The sequence below is a fragment of the Chroicocephalus ridibundus genome, chromosome 9, assembly GCF_963924245.1.
Source record: "Chroicocephalus ridibundus chromosome 9, bChrRid1.1, whole genome shotgun sequence".
Lineage (NCBI taxonomy): Eukaryota > Metazoa > Chordata > Aves > Charadriiformes > Laridae > Chroicocephalus > Chroicocephalus ridibundus.
Window position 1 is genome coordinate 42,603,249 of NC_086292.1, and position 19,057 is coordinate 42,622,305.

Consider the following 19,057-nt stretch of genomic DNA (forward strand, 5'->3'; position numbering starts at 1 on the left):
TAACTCCAGCAGACCTTTGATCTCATCTCCTCCTGCCCACGCTCTGTCATAAATATCATAGCTCCTTAAACTTAGTGCAGCTTGCTAGCGCCTGCTTCACACACATTATCTTCATGATCTCTCCCTAGGATGGAGTAAGATGTTGTTTTCAACTCCCACAAAACCCCTACTGTTTTCAGAAGCTCATTGCTGACTCCTGTGGTGGAGAAGACTTGTGTGTAAGATGACGGTTCATTGTGTGCTACGGTCTCTGTGTAATCAGCCTGCTTGGTTAAAGCGACCCTTTGCTGTTGTGTCATCTGCATATGAGTCAGCCCCTTTGTGCCTTTTACAGGATGCTCCAACTGGGGTCATTTGGTAGCGGTTCACTAGCAGGACCCCTGTGCAAATCAGCTCCTCCTGTGTGGGGCACCCAGTCCCTGCAGATCATTGGTGGAACTGGAATAACAAATTATCAAGCTTTCAAAATGTTCAAAGAGTGGAAAGGTCACAAGGTTTAGCCAGTCTAGACCATGCCCGCAAGGTACAGCCCCAACAGACTCAATTAGGTACTAGGTTTTCTTTAGCAGGTCAGCACGCCTAGCCCTTTTATGAGGCCTGCCTTCAAAAGCTAATGTTTTTGGTCTTGTACATTACAAATATATTCCACTCTTGACATTTATTTTCAAGCTGTTCTGTTGAATTTACTGCAGTGGCATTTCACCCCCCGCCCCCCATAGTAGCTCATAACATATGAGGACATTTCCTTCTGCTAAGAGTCATTTTTACAATGTTTGCGTTATCCCATTGCCCCCTCCCACCCCAATCATGGCTTCAATTTGCACAAACTGAAAAGGAGTAAGTGTATCAAGCGACCGGCAGGTTTTCAAGGCCAATTATCAGCTGTGCCAAGGCACTGCAGAGAGGGGAGGTGGGGCATGAAGACCTGTTTTCCTACCAAAAAGAATGGAGTCTGCTCAGCAAACGAAAATGACACAAGCAAGAAAATTAAGTTGTTTAGCAGGCAACGGGTGGCTTCTCTGCACAACACACATCAAGTGTCTCTCACACAGAAAAAGGAAAAAAAAGGTCGAAGCCTTACCAGTGAGGCAAAGACATACTTCTGGTCCTTCTCCTGAAGGAATACGAGCATGTCAGAGAGGAGAACAGCCTGGACTTCTGCAAAAGAAAAAGCACGTCAGTGCAGTATAACCACACAGCCCACCCCAAAACACATTTCTTTTAATAAGACCAGTGCTGGGGAGCAGTTGGCCTGTTTTTGCAAATCCTGGACGTGGGGTCACTCTCCTGGTTAGCAGGAGGAGCAGGGGCAGCTCCGGGAGATGCTAGGTCAGGTTAGCTCTTTGCGTTACGCAGAATACAACAGCACCTGGGAAACCTGCAGGATTCTCTCTCATCTGCCAGGGCAGGGGGGCTCCTCTCCAGCTATTCGCTTTCTAACAGTTAGGACACGGGCATTAACAGTGAAAGTTAGAGAGGCTTACTGAACAGAAGTGCTGTTTTCTCAAACAATCAATATTTTAGCCCCCGAGCAAAATATCTGCACAGGAAGTTTTGGGTTTTATGGTTCTCTTGATGAGTGGTTTGCGGAGTGTAAATTACTGTGCAATAACAACATTTGTCAGCTGCAGTTTCTTTCCCAGGAAATACTGACTTCAGGAGCCACCACTAATTCTGCTCACAGACAAAAAAAAACCCCTCTTGACGACTCCAAGGGGAGCCAACACAGCCTGCGTGAGATGCAGGACCTGGCTTTCTTTCACGGGAGAAGGAAGCACAACATCAAGCCAACAGAGGATTTTAAATCAGAATACAGCCTTTTCCCAGAGTACACGTACAGCCTTCCAACTCTCCTAATGACATATCATAAAGTTGCACAGCAACTACCAAGTATAATGCCCCACCCAGAGCCTTCAGTACAAAGAGTTTTTGTGTAATGTACTTGGGAAATCTTGTGACAGACAGGAAGCAAACCAAAAAGTTAAATCATCCCATGGGTAATTCCTTCCATTCTGTTTTGGGAAGACAGGATCCGTTCCAGAGAAAAGAACCACCAAACTTTAATCAATGCTGCAAAATGAACTCAAAGCTCTGGGAGCTTTGCGAAAGTTGGCATTTGACTCCATTCTTCTGTATCATCTGTGCACTTTGCAAGAGGAGAAATGCTAAAACCTTGTAAGAGAAGTTCTTCCTATACTTCTCCGTGCTCCATTTCACATCCCGCAAAATAGCCTGAATGTATGAACTTGCTACTCTCTCCCTAGGCTCTGCAACTTGGCTGCTTTCGCTGGGAGCTTGCACTACAGACAGAGGTATGTTTATGCATTTCTACGACTTAGAAATGCAAATGCAGCCTGTACTTATCACAGGATTTCACAACAGCAGCATAACTTGCTTCATCCACCATCTAAAGTCAATAGTAAGCTCGGGTGCCTGGAAACCATCTGTAAACTTCCTGTTTCCAAATAAATCATACCCGATACAGAATTTTATGTTATCACCGCCTCCCTGCACAGCACGGCACCAGGTTACCAGTCCCCATTCATGCCCAAGTACTGTGGTTTAATCAGCTGATACTGGAGTGAGAGAAGGAAGGCCCAGCCTTCCTGCCAAGCCCCAGACACAGCCCTGTCTGCTCTTACTGCTGCTGTGGTCCCAGCTGAAGCCTTCCTTGGGAGATTTAGTGTTTAATTTAGTAGAGAACTTCGGTGCTCAGCAGAGCACAGCACCTTAGAAAAAACTATTTCCAGCTGATAACAAACAAAAAGCAATTCAAGAAAACACTGACCAAACAAGAGGCAGCTGCAGGGACACCCAGAGCCTCTCCTGAACAGTTTGCGTCAGCAGCTCAAGAGCTTCAAGAGCAACAAATGCCTGGGACACCTCTTGGAGCCCCAGTGAAACCGGGATGGTAACGCTGAGCCTGGGCAGACCTACTGCAGACCTTAGAGCAAGGGAAAGGCAGTGCTGCTGGTGGGCAGAGCCACTGGGAAGCTGAGGTTGGGTTTCGGAAGCAGTACGCATGCTTCCTGGAACTGCTGCACACGCACATCATGGCACAGAGATCTGACTCACTGCTCTGGCCAACTGCAGCCCCATCACGTTCTCCTGGCCCAAAGGGTCCCCCAGCAACTCTGCTCCTTGGCTGATGCACCGTGGTGTCACTGCAACCCAAGCTTTCAGCCACATGCAATCACCAGGAGCAAAAGCAGCTATCTATCACCCCAGAAACAATACGAGGAATCAGAAACGCTGTGATGGGAAGCGAGTGTACAGCACGGGGAAAGCTGATGTCAAAATCTCCCAAAGCAGAAGAATAAATAAAGGCTGGTGACACCAATCTGAGGACTAATCCTACATCCAGAGAGGGTGAGCTGTATCCTCCCCCAGCAGAAGACAGAATAGTCTTACCTTTTAACCGTCCGGCTGCATTTTTTAGTGAAACAGGCCCATCTCGGATGAGCTTCCGATGCCTCAAATCCTCTCTTGCAAACATCTGGCCACTCTTCATCCTCATGATGGACTTGCTATCCGTCCGGTTGTAAATCTCACCAAGACGCATTTTCTTTTCATAATTGCAGACTTTGCTATTGACTGCAGCAATCACATCTTTAACAAGGTTTAATGACTGAGTCAAGTCTTCATGTTCCACTTCATTTTCTTTGAACAAAAAGATAAAACACTTCAATTTCACTTCATCCTTGTGGACTCTAACTTCCTGATTTTACTTCCTTCCTTCCTCTTCTCCCTCCCAAATTCCCACATTATAACTTTTTAATACTTGCGTGAGACAGGCTGCATTTATCGCCCTTAAGGAGAGTTTCACAAAACCTTTCACATGGATGGTTGAGGTTGGGGACTATTCCAATATACTTTGTATATGAGACAGTATAGATGAAATGCACAAATAACCATGTATTTTAGCCATTACCATAAAAAGCAAGGTGGGAGACTCTGGAGCCTAAGCATGTTGCTCCATAATTAGCTACAGACAGACTGTAAATCAAGGGACCTGAATAACTAATCCTAAATGGAGATATGAAACTGAGTTATCTCGTTACAGCGGTGTGAGACAATAATGACTGGATTACTCAGTCTATTCTAAGAAAATCTGCTTCAGCTGAAAAGATTACAAGAAATTTACACTGGAGGAACAAATACATGCTTAGAATAGAGGAGCTGGTCCCTACCTTTGGTGTACTGCAGTATCCTTTGTAGAAGGACTGGGTACTTTGTGATTCTCTGTGTTACCAACAAGATACATTCAGAAATCCCAAGACGCCTCACCAGGGAGCTGCTCATTTTTTTCTAAGGAACAAAGATGAAAATTTCAGTTCTGTAGCAAAATGCTCACCAGAGTGCAGGACAGACTTTTTCCCATTGGCTACGTCTGTTCTACCAGGCCCTACCTTGACAAATGCCTGAAACCGCTTGTCCTTTGAGTACAGATCTTTGAAGTTATTTACTGCCTCATTGTGATGCCCGCAGAATTTGCCGTATGTTTTCTTCATTCGCTCGGCATTCTCACCGGAGAACTGCAAGACACGAGACACAGAGGCCCAATTTGCACTGAGGTCTCAGTGTAAATTACCAGCAGTGCCTGCCAGTCTCTCAAAAGAACTTGATGAAACCAAATTAGTCCAAAGCATCCAAACCCAGGCAATTAGATCTCTAGAAAGTAAAGAGCTGAGTTTGAGACTTCGCGTGTTCACACAATGCAAAATTTAGGATTTTACTTCACAGGGCTTAAAAGCTAACAAGAAAGAAATCAAGACAGACAAAAAGAAGATGGGAGAAAGTGCAGATAAAGAAAATTAAAATATCCCACCCAAAGTTAAATAGCAGGTCAGTAACTCAGCCAAGATACACACAGGGCATATTTTGATGTAGGCTACTGCCTACACTCCAGGCTATGGTCAAATTGTTCTGTGCCTGTCAGGGAATGCTTCTCTCCCCCACAAAATAAAATACTTTTCATGATTAGACCTTCCTCTGCAAGAGCAAAAAGTGCTTCAAAAAGCAGAGGCGGACGTTTTTACGTGTGTGAAGAGCAAAGGTGCCAGCAGCTGTGATTATCTAACAGGCATAAACAGGAGGGAAGGAAGAGCGCCTGGTTTCCAGTTGTGCTCTCAGAAGTGTAAGCATTTTCCAGCGCTTACTTGATTCACTAGGATGTCACCTATCCTCTTGATAACAAAGTTCTTGTCACTTTTGTCTGCCAACGACTCCTTCTTCCTTTCCAGAATCCGCTGGAAGAAGTGACTGTGGATGTGCAGCAAGTTTTCCAGGCAGGGAAAGATCTTGTCCACGACTTGTTGATCATACTGCAGTTCCTTTAACATCCCCGCGCTGTATACATCGTTCATGATCTTCAGGGTGCGGACATGATGCATTTCTGTCTGCATTAGCTCTGTATAGGATGAGGACAAGGTCATAACCAAGGTCACTGTAGAGTACATGCGTGTACAGTAGAAGAAAAAGCTGCCATTAGAAAGCTCTTCCATAACTGGGCTTCTCTAAGTGGCTTCAGAAAATTTCACATCAGGTGAAATTCACATTGAAACATCAATCAATAGTTTTACGTGTGGGACAAACAGGGGGGGCAGAGGAGTCCCACAATAAAGAGCTTTGGACATTGCTGCTGAGGTCTGAACCTTCAGCACTGTATTTGCTCCTTCCTGACATCTCACTGCCAGCCCCGGAGTGCTTTTGCTACACAGGATGGCTCTTGCATCTGGCAGGAGAAGACTTCATAGCTAGCTGCTGTAACGGAGTTTAAATGTCATCAGCAGACAAATGAGGAGAGGCAATTTCTGGGTTTTTTTGATGGCTTCTGGATACGAGAAATGCAGAAAGCAAGCTTGCATAGAATGCATTACGTTTCTAAGAACTTCAAGAATGAAACTTTGGCTTCTGAGGAAACCAAGTCAATGTTCCCATTCACTGACCTAGAGCTTCCCAAATTCACGCATATAAGTAGATCAAGAAGCTATCGACAATGAGTGAAAAATTCAGATGCAGGTATCTCACCATATATGACATCTTGCCGTTTGACGACATCTTTGTTTTGCTGCTGTAGGAACTTGCTGTCCACTACTTGGCTCCAGGACTCTGCCTCTAGCTGCTTGGAATCTAATTCCAGGTCTCCCATCAGCTGTCCTTCATTCATGTCCGCACCTTCACAAAAAAATGTAAGTGCCATTAAGAAAAGATGTTGGTGAACTGTCTCATTTGAGATTCCTGTCTATTCATTTAGGCTTAAGCTCTGTCATACCACAGACATAATGCACATTCTCCTTTACTCAGATCATATGGAATTATACCACGTAAGAACCAGGTTATGAAATAGAATTTTAAAGGGCATTTGCTAGTTGCACAAAACTAGTTCACCATTTTCACATAGACCAAAGTCTAGCTCAGATAAAAGACAATGAATTCTTTATCGGAAATGCAACAACATTGCAGATAAATAAAAAACCCCAACACCCCGTTTGTCTTCATTTAATATCACTGAATTGAGGGATCTTAGACCTATATCCTAAAAAAGCACCATACATAAAAAATATTTAAACTTAAGAAATGAATTTAACTGACTTCAGTTTCAAGCCCACAAAACTAGGCAATATGTCTCTTCCTCCCTGTCTCTGGGAAAAATACAAAACGCAAGACATCAGAACGAAAAAGGTGACAGAGTGCAAAATCTGTGGCTGTATGAATGGGCCAGAGGAGCAGAACAAAAGAGGAAATGTTTGTCCCCGAGCTAAACTCCAACTCAGCTGTTACTGAAACCTTCTAAATGTTTCCCCACAGAATGAAATTACTGTGTGGGGCTTTGTTTTAGTTTCTCATACTAGTATGCTAAGGTTGAAGTAAATGGGAGTCTCTTACCTTCGTCAACCAGTGACTCCATGGATTCATTCACCCGGCTGATTTTATGTAAGGAGTCTGTTGACTGCGACAGGAATTTCCAAGTGTGTATTAAGCTGTCATCGTTTCCAACTCTGCAGAAAAACAAAACACAGAATATTGTTTATGACATAAAAACCCAGCCAAATGTACTTTCAAATACACAGAAGAAATGCAAAGCAAGCGTTGCACGGTCATGTACAGAAATGTACTTCTATTAATTGTTTTCTAACAACTGCCCATAGAGGCTCAACAAGCTGTAAGACCTACAGTTCTGAGTGATAGTACTTCTATAAAGAGTCACACCTGGGATTTTTTCATTTAGATAACTCCTTTTCATTATTTTCTATTTTCCAGTCATTTCTCATCCTCATTGTCCTTGCTGCAAGCAGCGCAAAAATTCAATGCAAAAGGCTACCCAAGAGTCTTTATCGCTAGCTCTGAGAAAGATCAGAAAAATGGACTGAAATAAATTTCACCATGAACAGCCAGGGCCTACAAACTGTCCAGAACATGACAGTCCATGCTATTCCCTGTGTGTAGAACTGCTCAATATGCAGTTAGTGTAGGAACCATAAATTAGATTTTCTCCTATGATCTTTTGTAATTAATTATGTACAATGCAGTCCTGAAACACCATGAAGACTGCAGCTCTGTGCCTCCCCCCTATCATTACAGACCCAAAAGTTACTACTATACCCGAGCTGCAAATGTGTGCTTGCACACTACCCAGCCCAAGGCAAGGGAATTTTCTCCTGGAATGGAGGCATGGAGCCCAGAGCATCTCTGTGAAGTGGCCTTGAACATAACCAGGCCAACGCAGATGCCTCTGAACTCATGCCATGACTAAACTAACCCAGACAATCTGATTGTGCAGAAGACAACTGATGGTATCATATGTAATATGGGTATTTCTGGTTTTGTGATCCTCTTCTGTACCTTTAACACAAATCATACTACACACATTTCTATTTAATGAGATCTGAATTTCTTTTTGCTCACAGCATCAGATAATACACACATAAGTCACGCGTGTGGGGAGAAACCTTACCCTGCAATGTTCTGTATTGAGACGCTTTTCGAAAGTGCTGTAGTCTGTTGTGATCTCCTGTTATTGAATATTGAGGTTACGGTGTTTTCATCAGGAGCAAGTATTGCAGAGCGAGGGCGCTCCTTCGGCTGGGAGCCTGGAAGGGCAGTGTCAGAGAAAAGTCAGTTCATGCAACTCTGCTGCTAAACGTGGTGATGAAGACTTAAAGAAACCAGGCCCTAAAATTCACCTCCTTTTCTTTCTAGAGTTGTCAGCTGTCAATCTCAGCCATTAGAAACAGCCGTACGAAGGAGAGAACATCGACCCCGATGCAGAACTGACTGCACTGCACTCTGCTTAAAAGATCTAGGTGGGATCTGCAAATCCCGAAACATACACTTGGAAAACTGAATTTAATTTCATTTGATAAATAATCACGTGTAGCAATCTACTACATTGCTTTTTAATTTCCCTGGGCCTATAATTATATACATCTTCCTGCTTCTAGTCAAACTTCTTGAGATAGGTTTCTCTATCAGTACGTACCACAGAGAAATGCTAATCCTTATCCCATTATACTATCACATACCTTTAACTAATCTTTTCATGTTAAGTCCAGATTTTGCCATACCTTTCTGCTTTCTGGAATAATGTCTCTGAATTTCACGATAAATACCACAGTGAGTAAGCACATCTGTATCATACAGTGTGCTTCCATATAGTGATCTCCAAGTTATCACTAAATAAGCTTATCAAATCATGGCACTACAAAACCCATGGGGGCTATTTCACTCGATTCTTTGCCCTCGGTCCCAGAGGGTAGCTCTGCAGTGCAGTGTATGTCTCAGCGCAGCCAGGAAACGTTTGTCAGTATTGCTCCGATTCAAAATTAAACTTTCTGGTTTTACTACCTCAAAGCATAAGGCTATTTAATAAAAAATAAAAAAAAAAAAAAAAGGATTTTGAACAAGCATCCTCTCCATTTGTAATCTTAATAATTTCTGTTAATATAATACTCATAGGTGGGATTCTTTCCAATGTCTAACACACGTGAACATAGGCTACGTCTTCCAGATTTTGTGGGCTCCTCAGCTGTAGGCCTTCAGCAAGCTACAGCAGGCAAGTAGTTATTCTAAGTCTGAAATGACTTTCCATTTGCTTAAAGTTACGTGGACACTGCAGAAGTGGATGAACTCTGTGCAACTTCAGTACAACTTCTAAAATCCCAAACATTGCTTATTGTGCACAGAAGATGCTCTCATCCCTGCCGTGATAAATGCTTATCTTTCATAATATCAAATATTAGTTGTCAGAACACTTAAGAACAGCAGATACAGGCTATCACCACAGCAGAGGGAAAGGAAGTTTTCTTACTTTTGTTTCTCATGGTTACTGTGGGTAATGAAGAGGTATCATGTGCCTGCAGCATCCCTCTCTGTGGCTGAAAGAAAAATGAAATTCACTGTAATTTCATCCTCCCTTATCCCATCAGGCTGTGCCACATAACTAAAATAAAAAAGCTATGTTTCTTCCTGAATCCTCTCAGAACAGATCACTTTTTGGCTGTATTTGTATTTTTTATAGAGAGATATATATTTTTTTTTTTTATATGTATATAAACACACACACGTACCCTCTCCCTCCAGTTACCATCACTGAAATGGGCAAAATAATAGAGGGAGAAATGTGCAGCAAATAGTAAAATGAGAAGAGAAAGTGCTGACAATACTGAAGAGAACTGAAAATCGTTAATTGTATCAACATTAATTATCTTGGAGAACCATACTGCAGAAGAGCTTCCTCACGTTTCAGACAAGCACGAATTCTGTGCATTCCTCATACAAACAACATACATAATTAATAGTTTTCATTACGCATCATATACAGATGTTGCTGCATTACAAGATGCAGCATATGAGAACTAAGAGATAGGGCGTTTAAGGGTGTTGGACGCCCCTGAATTTTGCCAGTGAAGTGGTTTTTTTTGTTGTTTGGGTTTTTTTTTGGTTTTGTTTTTTTTTTTTTTTAATCGAAGCATAGGACAGACCATCTCACCCTAAGATCCCTGTGTACTGCCTGGAACAACACAGAGAATTTGCTGCAAACAAACACCCTCTGGCGCTGACCTGGAGCATTCACAGAGCCAACTACTGTATTAACATGTGGCTCTGGGGAATTTCAGGACAGCCCAGAGAAATTATTCACTATAGCACAGGGGATGAAGTCCTTTCCAACAAGGTGGAAAATTGGGGACGTACTGCTATATAGCTGCATGCTAAATTGTTAAATTTTTTTGTTTATTCAGGAGAGTAGATGAAATCTCTTACCTTCATTTTGACCTTTGCACAAGAAGCAAAACTCTCCTTACAGCCTTTGTGAACAATTGCATTGCAGTCTGTCAAAAGTAAAAAAAACAACCAACAACTAATTAAACAAAAAACCCCAGAAAACATGTCAGTTTGTGCCATTTATAATCTGAACTATCATCTTGCACAACTGAGAATTACAACTTTCAGGCATCATTGTGGTTTACATGAGTAGCTACAGATACTGAGAGACAGGCTGCTTTCCTGGATAATTAGCCCTTTGTTAACAAGATTTCCTCATGGAATTTAACAGGAAATTCTGTTTAAAAAGCAATGTAAGGTTGAGTTGCCAGGGTCCTAATGGGTCTTACATTAAAAAAAGAAAACAGGTGGAGTTATTCCTCTGAAAGAAAAGCAAGGTGGAAAGCAGAAGCAGGAGACAGAAACAGAAATCAATTGTAGGGCCAATATTTTCTCTGAAAACACAAATACTGTTCTTATCAAGACAAGGATTATGGGATCCAAAAGACAGGAAAAGGACAGGAAAATTCATTTACATAAACTCAAGATCTATCATAGCGAAGCTCTGCAGTACAGGAACCCAGTGCTACTGTACGACAGGATTATCAGAATAAGTCAGGTGATTGTGGCCGTGAGGTTGGGAGTTCCTGATAAAACCAGACTGAAGCCCCCGTTTTGGTCCGAAACCACACCATTCACCAATGCAAAGAGCATCATGCTTTACCACCGCCCTTTGCTGCATATACACCAGAGCAAAAGCTGCGCATCTTTTTTGGGATACCCTGCGTCTGCCAGCAGATTTCTGGGAAACTTTTTCAAAGATGATTAAAACTGTTTGGTTTTTTTTTTTTTCTCTTCGCAATAATTGATAATTGTGTTTGGATTATTAACTCTTCTGAGAGATGAAAGATGCTGCCAGATAAGATTCAGGAGCTTAGGGGTAATTCATTAAAACACATATTAATACAGATCATTAATTATATTTTAAGTGTACATTAAACTGTAAGCATACGGTTCTGAATTATTTCTAGAAGAAATATGAAAGGAAAAAGTTCCGCTCCCAGAATGACAAATATGGTTACATTCCTAAAATTTCTTACATTTGGACCTACTTAATAAAAGCCAGTAATTCTTCTGATATTTTGAGAGAGGTAAGGTAAGGCCATAGGGCGTTGCTGTTCTGCTGATGTCCCACAATTTCCTGCGCAAGGCAGAAGAAAGAAACCTGCACGTTCTTGCAAAAACCCACAAGCAGTATCATTTTTCAGATCAAACAAGGAAGAGGGACAGAACCTTCTTCTGGTGCATGAAAAGAGGCAGCAAGATAATTCAGAACCAATAAATTCACACTCAAGCCTTGAAAGCCTGAAGGCAGCTCTTTAGTATGTACCATTTAGCAACAGAGCATTTTGATTTTTTAGATTGAAAAATCTGGTTTCAGGGACTTTATTCCTCCAATTCAACTCTTCAGCAGGCAAGAAGTGCCTCCAACTCCTCTGTATCACTAATATTAATAATTAAAACCCAAAAAAGCTTCTTTTCTGCATCATTGAGCATAAAAAATAAAAAAAAGACCAGGCAGAGAGCTATTAAAAATTAGGTTTTTTTGTTTGCCCATTTATTTTAGAGCATGCTAAATCTTTCAGCATTGACTAGCTGTTTCAGGAAGCTGGGAGCATCACTGAAAAGTTCAGACATTGACTTAACGTGATCCATCGCTCCAAAAGGCATGAAGAAAAAGCCATCCATAGGGAAGACAGAGCGGTGATGGTAGCAGTAAAGCACTAACACTTCTGTAAGAAAAAAGTAGTTTACAACAGCAGAGGAACAACAGAGCCTCTGCTGCTGCTTATCAGTCATTTCCAAAGTATTTGATGGCTGATTTAAGATGCGATGGGAAAAAGAACCCCTCTCAGATGTAAGCTTACAACCTGGGCCCTGACACAACTTTCCTTGCGGCATTCATGTTCTGGCCAATGCAGAAAACTTACACCAATTTTCTGCTGTACCTTGAAAAATAAGGAAAGAACATCTATGCTAAAACATACGGCGTTGTCAGATTATTTTAACTCATTGGGATATAGAGAGTTAAACTGGTATATATTCGATTTTCTAAGTAGCTTCAGAAGCTGCGAAGAAAGTGGAGTGGGGAAAGGGAGAGGATGCATTTGAGAGCTTGTAATTGTTAATGTTTTCCATTTCCCATCAGGCTGACACAGAGCATGTCTCATGCAAACAACTTTGCTGAAATCTCTTCTCTTCCAGGAAATTCAGAACTGCCATTCGGGATTCAGCTGGCTGCTCCTTCCCCTGCTCAACGGAGCCACTTCATACGCTGCTCAGAAGGAACAGCCAGCGACAGAGCCTCCTGCTCCAGCCTGGGAGCAATTCCCGTACACCCTTCGACTCATCTCTAAGCTAGCGGAGTAAAAAATATTACTAACAGGGAGGAGTGGAGAGCCCTGAGCTGCAGCGGGGAAAAGGACGTTTTTGTCTGCGTATCTGTAGCTTTGGGTCAATGTGTAAAACTAGACACCACTCTGGTCTCGACCACACAAACGCTGCTGACCTTATAGAGCTACAGACATGAGAAACCACCTGATAAGAAAAGAGAACAAAATCGCCAGTCTCGTAGAAACCCTCGGCTGTGGTTCCTGCACTGCCTGCCTTGCAATGCACGTACTTCACATGCACGGAGGTAGTTGTCATTTGACCTGTGATGCGATTTCATGTATAAACGGAGAAGAAGGTTAGTATTTTCTTTCTGTATCACACTGTTCTCACTGAGGGCTCATCGAAGCAGTACTTCAGAGAACTAATGCAATACATTACAGATGGGTGGGACATTTTTCTCCCCATCGGAAATAAAAACCATGATCCAAACCAGCTTTTCCTTGTCCTCTATCCGTCTTAACAAAGCACCTCAGCCCCAAGCCATAACATCCAGCTGAAATAACCGAAGTCCTCCACCTGACTGACATATCCTAACAAACAGGGGCAGAAAAGCCTGTGGGATGCTGCGATGTCTGAGCACAGGTTAGGAAGGAGGTTGCAGGACACCTCCTTGCAGCCACAGCTCATTTCAGTCCAGCTTCCATAAGGCAACATGCTGCTCCATGAATCACTGTCTCCAAAGTCTGCCTCCCACCCCACATCCTTAAGCAAGAGGAAAATAAAGCATAAGGTTCACATTTCCCATGTCAGATTTAATGAAAAACAAAATGATGGGGGGGGGAACCCCGACTTACTTGCACAGTAGTACGAATCCTTATTGAAAGGTTTCATACAGTGGTAACAGGTTGCTTGGGCTACAACGGAGGTTGCAGTGAAGAGATGTCCGTTTAACAGCTTCTTATCTTTTTCCTTCTCCTTGGAATCTTTGTCCTTCTCTTTAGTCTTCTCTTTATCTTTCTCTTTTTCCTGCCAAGAGAAAATGAACAAATGCCTTGTAACTTTGCAGAGGTCTATTCTCTAGTTACAAATTCTTCAGTGTTTGCCTTTGGCACTATGACGATATCGATCGGTGCACACCTTAACAATAGTCATGTATCTGCACAGCACTCGGTTAAAAAACGTCAGTTTACAGCCCCCATGGATGTGGATTAACATACAACCGACTCGCAGAGCCTTCTGCACGGGTATCTCACCAGTGGAGACAAAATTGAGTCTGTTCTGAAGGCAAATATTTCCTCCCACCTTTGTTTTATATTTGCTTCGTTTAACGACTTGCCTCTTCTTCTGGGCTCTCATCAATCTCTTCAGCACTTTCAATGAATTATGTCACATACAAACACCATGAGTAATGTGGATCAAACTTTCAAAACAGTTAATTTTTAGGGACAACCCATAAGACTCTTGCTTTGCAACTGCATTTTTAATGCAGAACGCGAGCTCAAGCTCTTCCTCAGTGCCTGTACCGCGTCACTGCCAGAATAATTCCATCTCCATTTTCCTTCTGACTAGCAACTTTTTCAACAGTTTTATGCAACACCAAGTAACTATGTGAAGCACGTTGGTAAAATGCATCTTTCAAAAACTCTCGGAATATGGCATCACAGAAGGGCTGAGTAACAACAGCAACACCATAAAATATTATCTTGTCTTCCGGAAACAGCAGTTCAACCTCGGGGCTACTCGGCTTTGGAAAGATGGCAAGCACAGCCAGCTTCTCCAACTTTTAGCAGAGTTTTTGCTTACCTTTCTGTCACTACCTGAGATAGAAGATGCTAAATACTAAAAATTTGAAATATTTTTCTCTGCAGCCTTTCGTGGATTTGGAATTCTCCCAAACAATTTTTAAAAGAAACTCCATAGAAAAAACTCCAAGTTTGAATTTCAGCGACTCCTTGTCTTTCTATGCACCAGCCTACAAAATGTTTACCGTACAATTCAGCCCTAGATCTTTATTTTAACTATTACTACAGATTTAATGGTATCTGAAAGAGAAGCTTAATCAGCTTAAATTGGTAAAGGCTTCTGTAAGCTTATCTTTGCATTTTGGTATTTATATGCCACGTGCCCTTTGCTAAATATTATCGCAGCCTAAATACCAGAGAGCTGTAGAGCAGCCCACATGAGCAACTGCCATGAAGTGGTTAAAAGAGATATTGAGCTCTGCAGTCACCGGGAGGGAAACTTTCGACCCTTTGATGACACACTCAAATAATTAATAACTCAGCCTAAGGTCTCCTCTCTCCCAACACACCAAAGGGCAAAATGCCAGTGTCAGAGTCTCTCCCTGCAAAGCCTCATAAACAGAAACTCTATTTACTGGCCCTAAACGCTATTTTGTCCTGCAAATAAGCAAACCCACGAGCGCTACAGTATGGAATAATCCTGTCTGAAGCAGAAAACATGCCAGGAAGAGTCTGCTTTGTGGCATGCTTCCGCCTCCTTTAAGCCATCGGCTCAGATCACCACCCCACGTAAACCTCCCCAGCCCTGTTCTCCATCCACTGACCTGCCCACCTTTAACCATGTCCTGTGGTCTTGAAACTACGGCAGGACTCAAGAACTAAAACTCTGCAGTTTAGTCCTAGGCTGATGGTACCAAGCTGATGTCTGGAGTTTTGCTCCATTGCCAGGACTCATGAAGCTCCAGGAGAAAAGATCAGCCTATGCTCAAGGCAGATCTTGCAACTCTTATGCTTAAAATGCTGAATGGAGATTCACCATCTTATGCTTTAAATGTACCTGATGTTTACTACAAATCCCAATAATTCTGGAGTCTGAAATAATACCCCGTCTTCATAAAATCACTGTAAAAACCATTTTAATTAAAGCTGAACGACCCCAGGAAAAACAGGAAACGGATGCACCATCGTCAAGGAGGAAACAGCAAACTTACACGGGATGCCAGCCATACCGCTGAAATACAAGGTCTCAAAACGAGATTTTATGTTTAATTTTTTTTTCTGCAACAGTTACTGGAAGGTGGTTTTATTTTGTTTTTTTTTTAATAAAGGGATTATAAAAAACAAAACCATTTTGCTGCGCTACCGGAGCTGGCAGCGTGACTTGAAGCACGGCTTCACGACGGAACCTGCCCCGCCGAGCACAAACAGACAGGAGAGGTACCGCAACTCGGTCGTACGGCCCAAAATAACAGACCTTGAGCGGCAGCAGTGGGTCCTGCTCCAAAATAACCACAAAGCTCTTACCTCCCAATGCTTAAGTCCTACCAGCTTCACTGTTACTTGAGGTACTTCGGCAAATTTATTCCATTTTATCGACATCCTTCCCCTGGGGGCAGGAGAACTGCTCCCCACCAGCACTAGCCCATCACGAAGGCCAAGAGGTGCCAGCACTGCTGGCCGGGGAGGACAGCAGTCAGAGAGGAGTTGAGCAAAAGAGGGAGGGCGGGACGATTGCTGCTAACTTCCTTGAAGATGATTTTAGCTACTTTGCTGATGCTTTCATCTTGCCCTACCCTAGCTTCCACTGCTAAAAAAAAAATAATTAAAAAAAAAAATAAAAATACAGGCAGGAAAGGACGGGATTAATATTTTAGAAGTGACAAGTCAATAGGAGACCACCCATTTAAAAGGCAATAAAAAAAAGGTGGTAAATCAAACCCTCTGTGACGTTTGGGATACAGAAAAATTGAATTTTAACATACCTCAGTGTTGCTATGTAGTACTTCAGTAAACAAAATTTTGAAGATTTCCCAGACAGAAAGGTTCCATGTGTTTGTGCTCCTCCTGCTCTACAGGGCACAAATAGTGCCTGTCTCCTAGTCCTTTCAACCCCAACTCTTCCTATATACACTGAAACACTGTTGGTGGTATAGCACTGCCTAATAACTGCGCAAGTCAAGGAAAAAGAGAAATTACTCATGCTAATTTTTTTGTCGTCATTTCCCAGAAACTCTCTACCAAAAAGAAGAAAATGAGGTGTTTTTTTTTTCTAATTGAGAGAGACATAACATGCTTTAGACTTCACAAACGTGAATCAGTGCACGCTACCGATTTCAAGAGATTCGCTGACTAATCCCTGAAGAGCACAAAGTATATGCCAGACATGGGTAAAGTCACAAACTTCTATCGGTATCTCCCTACCGTTAATATTCCAAATGCCTTTTTATTTTTAGGATTTATTTACAAAACCGTTAACATCATTTTCAAAAAGAGCCGTTGCCATTAGTAGGCTCAGATGTGCTTTATTTTACAGTTCATTTTAGAAAATGGTGCATTTCTGAAGGTTTGGAGAAAAGTAAAAACCTAGTTTGAAAGAATTTGAAGCCTCTCTGCCTCCTGACAGCCCAGACAGCAGCAGAAACCAACTCTTCCTGTCCAACTTCCTCTTTCAAGGTTTGTTGTTTTTCTTTTTAACTCTTACAGGTTTTCATCTGCCATAACGCTTCTGAGAAATCAGCGTTCCCAAGAATTTTTAGGCCAAATCATTTAAATGTACAGCTGTAGCCCTAAAACTGTATGTAATGCAAACTTTCTACCGCATGCAGAGAAGAAACTGTAATTTGGATGGTATTACGGCTTTTTAGTTAGTAAAAATATCAGAACTGATACGAGCTGCAATTTTTGTAATGTATATTATTGTTGGGATTTTTGGGGAGCAATTCTTTAGCAACGGTTTCAGACACAATCATGAAATTAGTGAAATCAGACCGCACCTATTTAACAAAGGCAGAGCAACCATCTCAAAGCACTTCTGTTGGATTTTCTTACCTGTCCCAACCAGATCTCTTATGTGTCTATATCTCAGTTCTTGCTTTAGAGATTATACACCCGAAGTGCAAGAACCAGTTAAGAAACTTCCAGTCTCGTTCACTGGCTCTGCAACGTGCTCCACAACTTCTCGCTAGTGGTTTGCACAGAGGTTTCTATGTAAACAGATAATTTGTTTTGACGTTATGCTTTGCAGCAGGGAAGAGAATTGTCTTAAAGCTGCTCAGCAGCAGCCCTGAGCCGCTGGTACCTGCCGCTTGCGCCTTTAAAGGCAGATCCACAAAGAGGAACTGTGCGTTCGGATGACTGATCTCACTACAGCTGGTACCGCATTGCAAAGGTGATGCAATCTTCCAAAAACGTGTCTCAAAATGTGCATTGGACTACGAGAGCGCACAAACCCAGCTAATGTTAGAGGAACGCTCAGGCTGAAACATCAAGTGCTTCTGTTGGGAAAGGCTAAAATCGAGTTTGCCTGTGCAGATGAACCATGACTCCTCCCATACATGTATGATTCAGCCCAGCCTTATTCTGCGATAGGCACGAAGCTCGTTATGTCAATTTTGTTTCCTGTTTGCTATTCAGACACTCATCAAAATATGTAATTCTGTGTCTTGGGGGCTTTCCAATAGTATTTACCAACATATTAACTACGCATCACCTAACTACATAATACACATTGCCCGCTGTGAGGGAACATGCTCTTAGCTTCTGTCAGACACGATAAACCAAGGTGTGATTCAAGTAAAAAAATCCAACCAAGCCAAAAAAACCCCCAAACATATATTGATCTTGAGGGGACAAGCTAAGGCAACAAAAGCCCATTTGTGTGAAGAATTTAGCACTAATGTAATTATTTCTGTAACCAATGCTGTTTCCAGGAAATTCAGCTGCGCTGAGCAGCGCTTAACCTTCATCAAATTAAATCCCAGGGTTTCAAGGACAGAAAAAAGGGGAAAATATAAATATCTAAGGTCATGGTTTGAACAACTTCTCCAGCAGTGCACAAGAACTTTGTGGCAAAGATAAAAATAAAAGGGAAACACAATAGAGCCTTCAGCAACCAGTCCCTTCTTACAGGTCCTGTTCTCATTTTATTAAACACCTCTCAGATTTTGTAAAAATTAGACCCATCAATCACTGCAAAGCCATAACTCATGCCGGAACACAATCTATTCTCTATAATAAATGAAGCTTCATTCTGTGGGGAAAACAGGCAAAAACATCACACAGAAAAACTCACCTCCGATGCATTTCAATTTTGGGGTACGAATATTTGCCGTGTAGCTATTCCCTATTACCCGACTCGCAAAATCCTCCCCTCGCAAAAGGAGGAAAGGAAGAAAAAAGAAAAGAAAGTCAGGAAAAGACATAAATACAACCCTATGGAAACACAATGGAATACAGAATTCATCTCTGCTCCCTATGATATTTCACCCTTGTGTAAATCACAAGCAGCACTTACTTTGCTCTTCTTGCTGCTGGACATTTTATTCCTGAGGTAGCTGAAGGTGCGACTGACTTTTGTTACACTTTTACCAGGGGGGACACTGCTGTTCTCTTCAGATATGCTAAAATCAAAAAAGAAAGAGGTTGCTGTTATTATTTCC

At 42.1% G+C, this 19,057-nt stretch overlaps 1 protein-coding gene across 6 annotated transcripts in view; it reads right to left on the reverse strand.

Annotated features, from left to right (window-relative positions):
* AKAP13 (A-kinase anchoring protein 13) overlaps positions 1–19,057 on the reverse strand; it is a 224,436-nt gene that overhangs the window by 15,469 nt on the left and 189,910 nt on the right. For all 6 annotated transcript variants that reach the window (XM_063345530.1, XM_063345532.1, XM_063345533.1 and 3 more), the window contains 12 exons: positions 18,913–19,018; positions 13,512–13,683; positions 10,264–10,331; positions 9,311–9,377; positions 7,958–8,093; positions 6,889–7,001; positions 6,031–6,177; positions 5,160–5,410; positions 4,410–4,535; positions 4,191–4,308; positions 3,412–3,660; positions 1,082–1,158 (listed from right to left, as the gene is read on the reverse strand). In XM_063345530.1, coding sequence (XP_063201600.1) covers positions 1,082–1,158; positions 3,412–3,660; positions 4,191–4,308; positions 4,410–4,535; positions 5,160–5,410; positions 6,031–6,177; positions 6,889–7,001; positions 7,958–8,093; positions 9,311–9,377; positions 10,264–10,331; positions 13,512–13,683; positions 18,913–19,018 — 1,630 coding nt within the window. The remainder of the gene's footprint in view (positions 1–1,081; positions 1,159–3,411; positions 3,661–4,190; positions 4,309–4,409; positions 4,536–5,159; positions 5,411–6,030; positions 6,178–6,888; positions 7,002–7,957; positions 8,094–9,310; positions 9,378–10,263; positions 10,332–13,511; positions 13,684–18,912; positions 19,019–19,057) is intronic.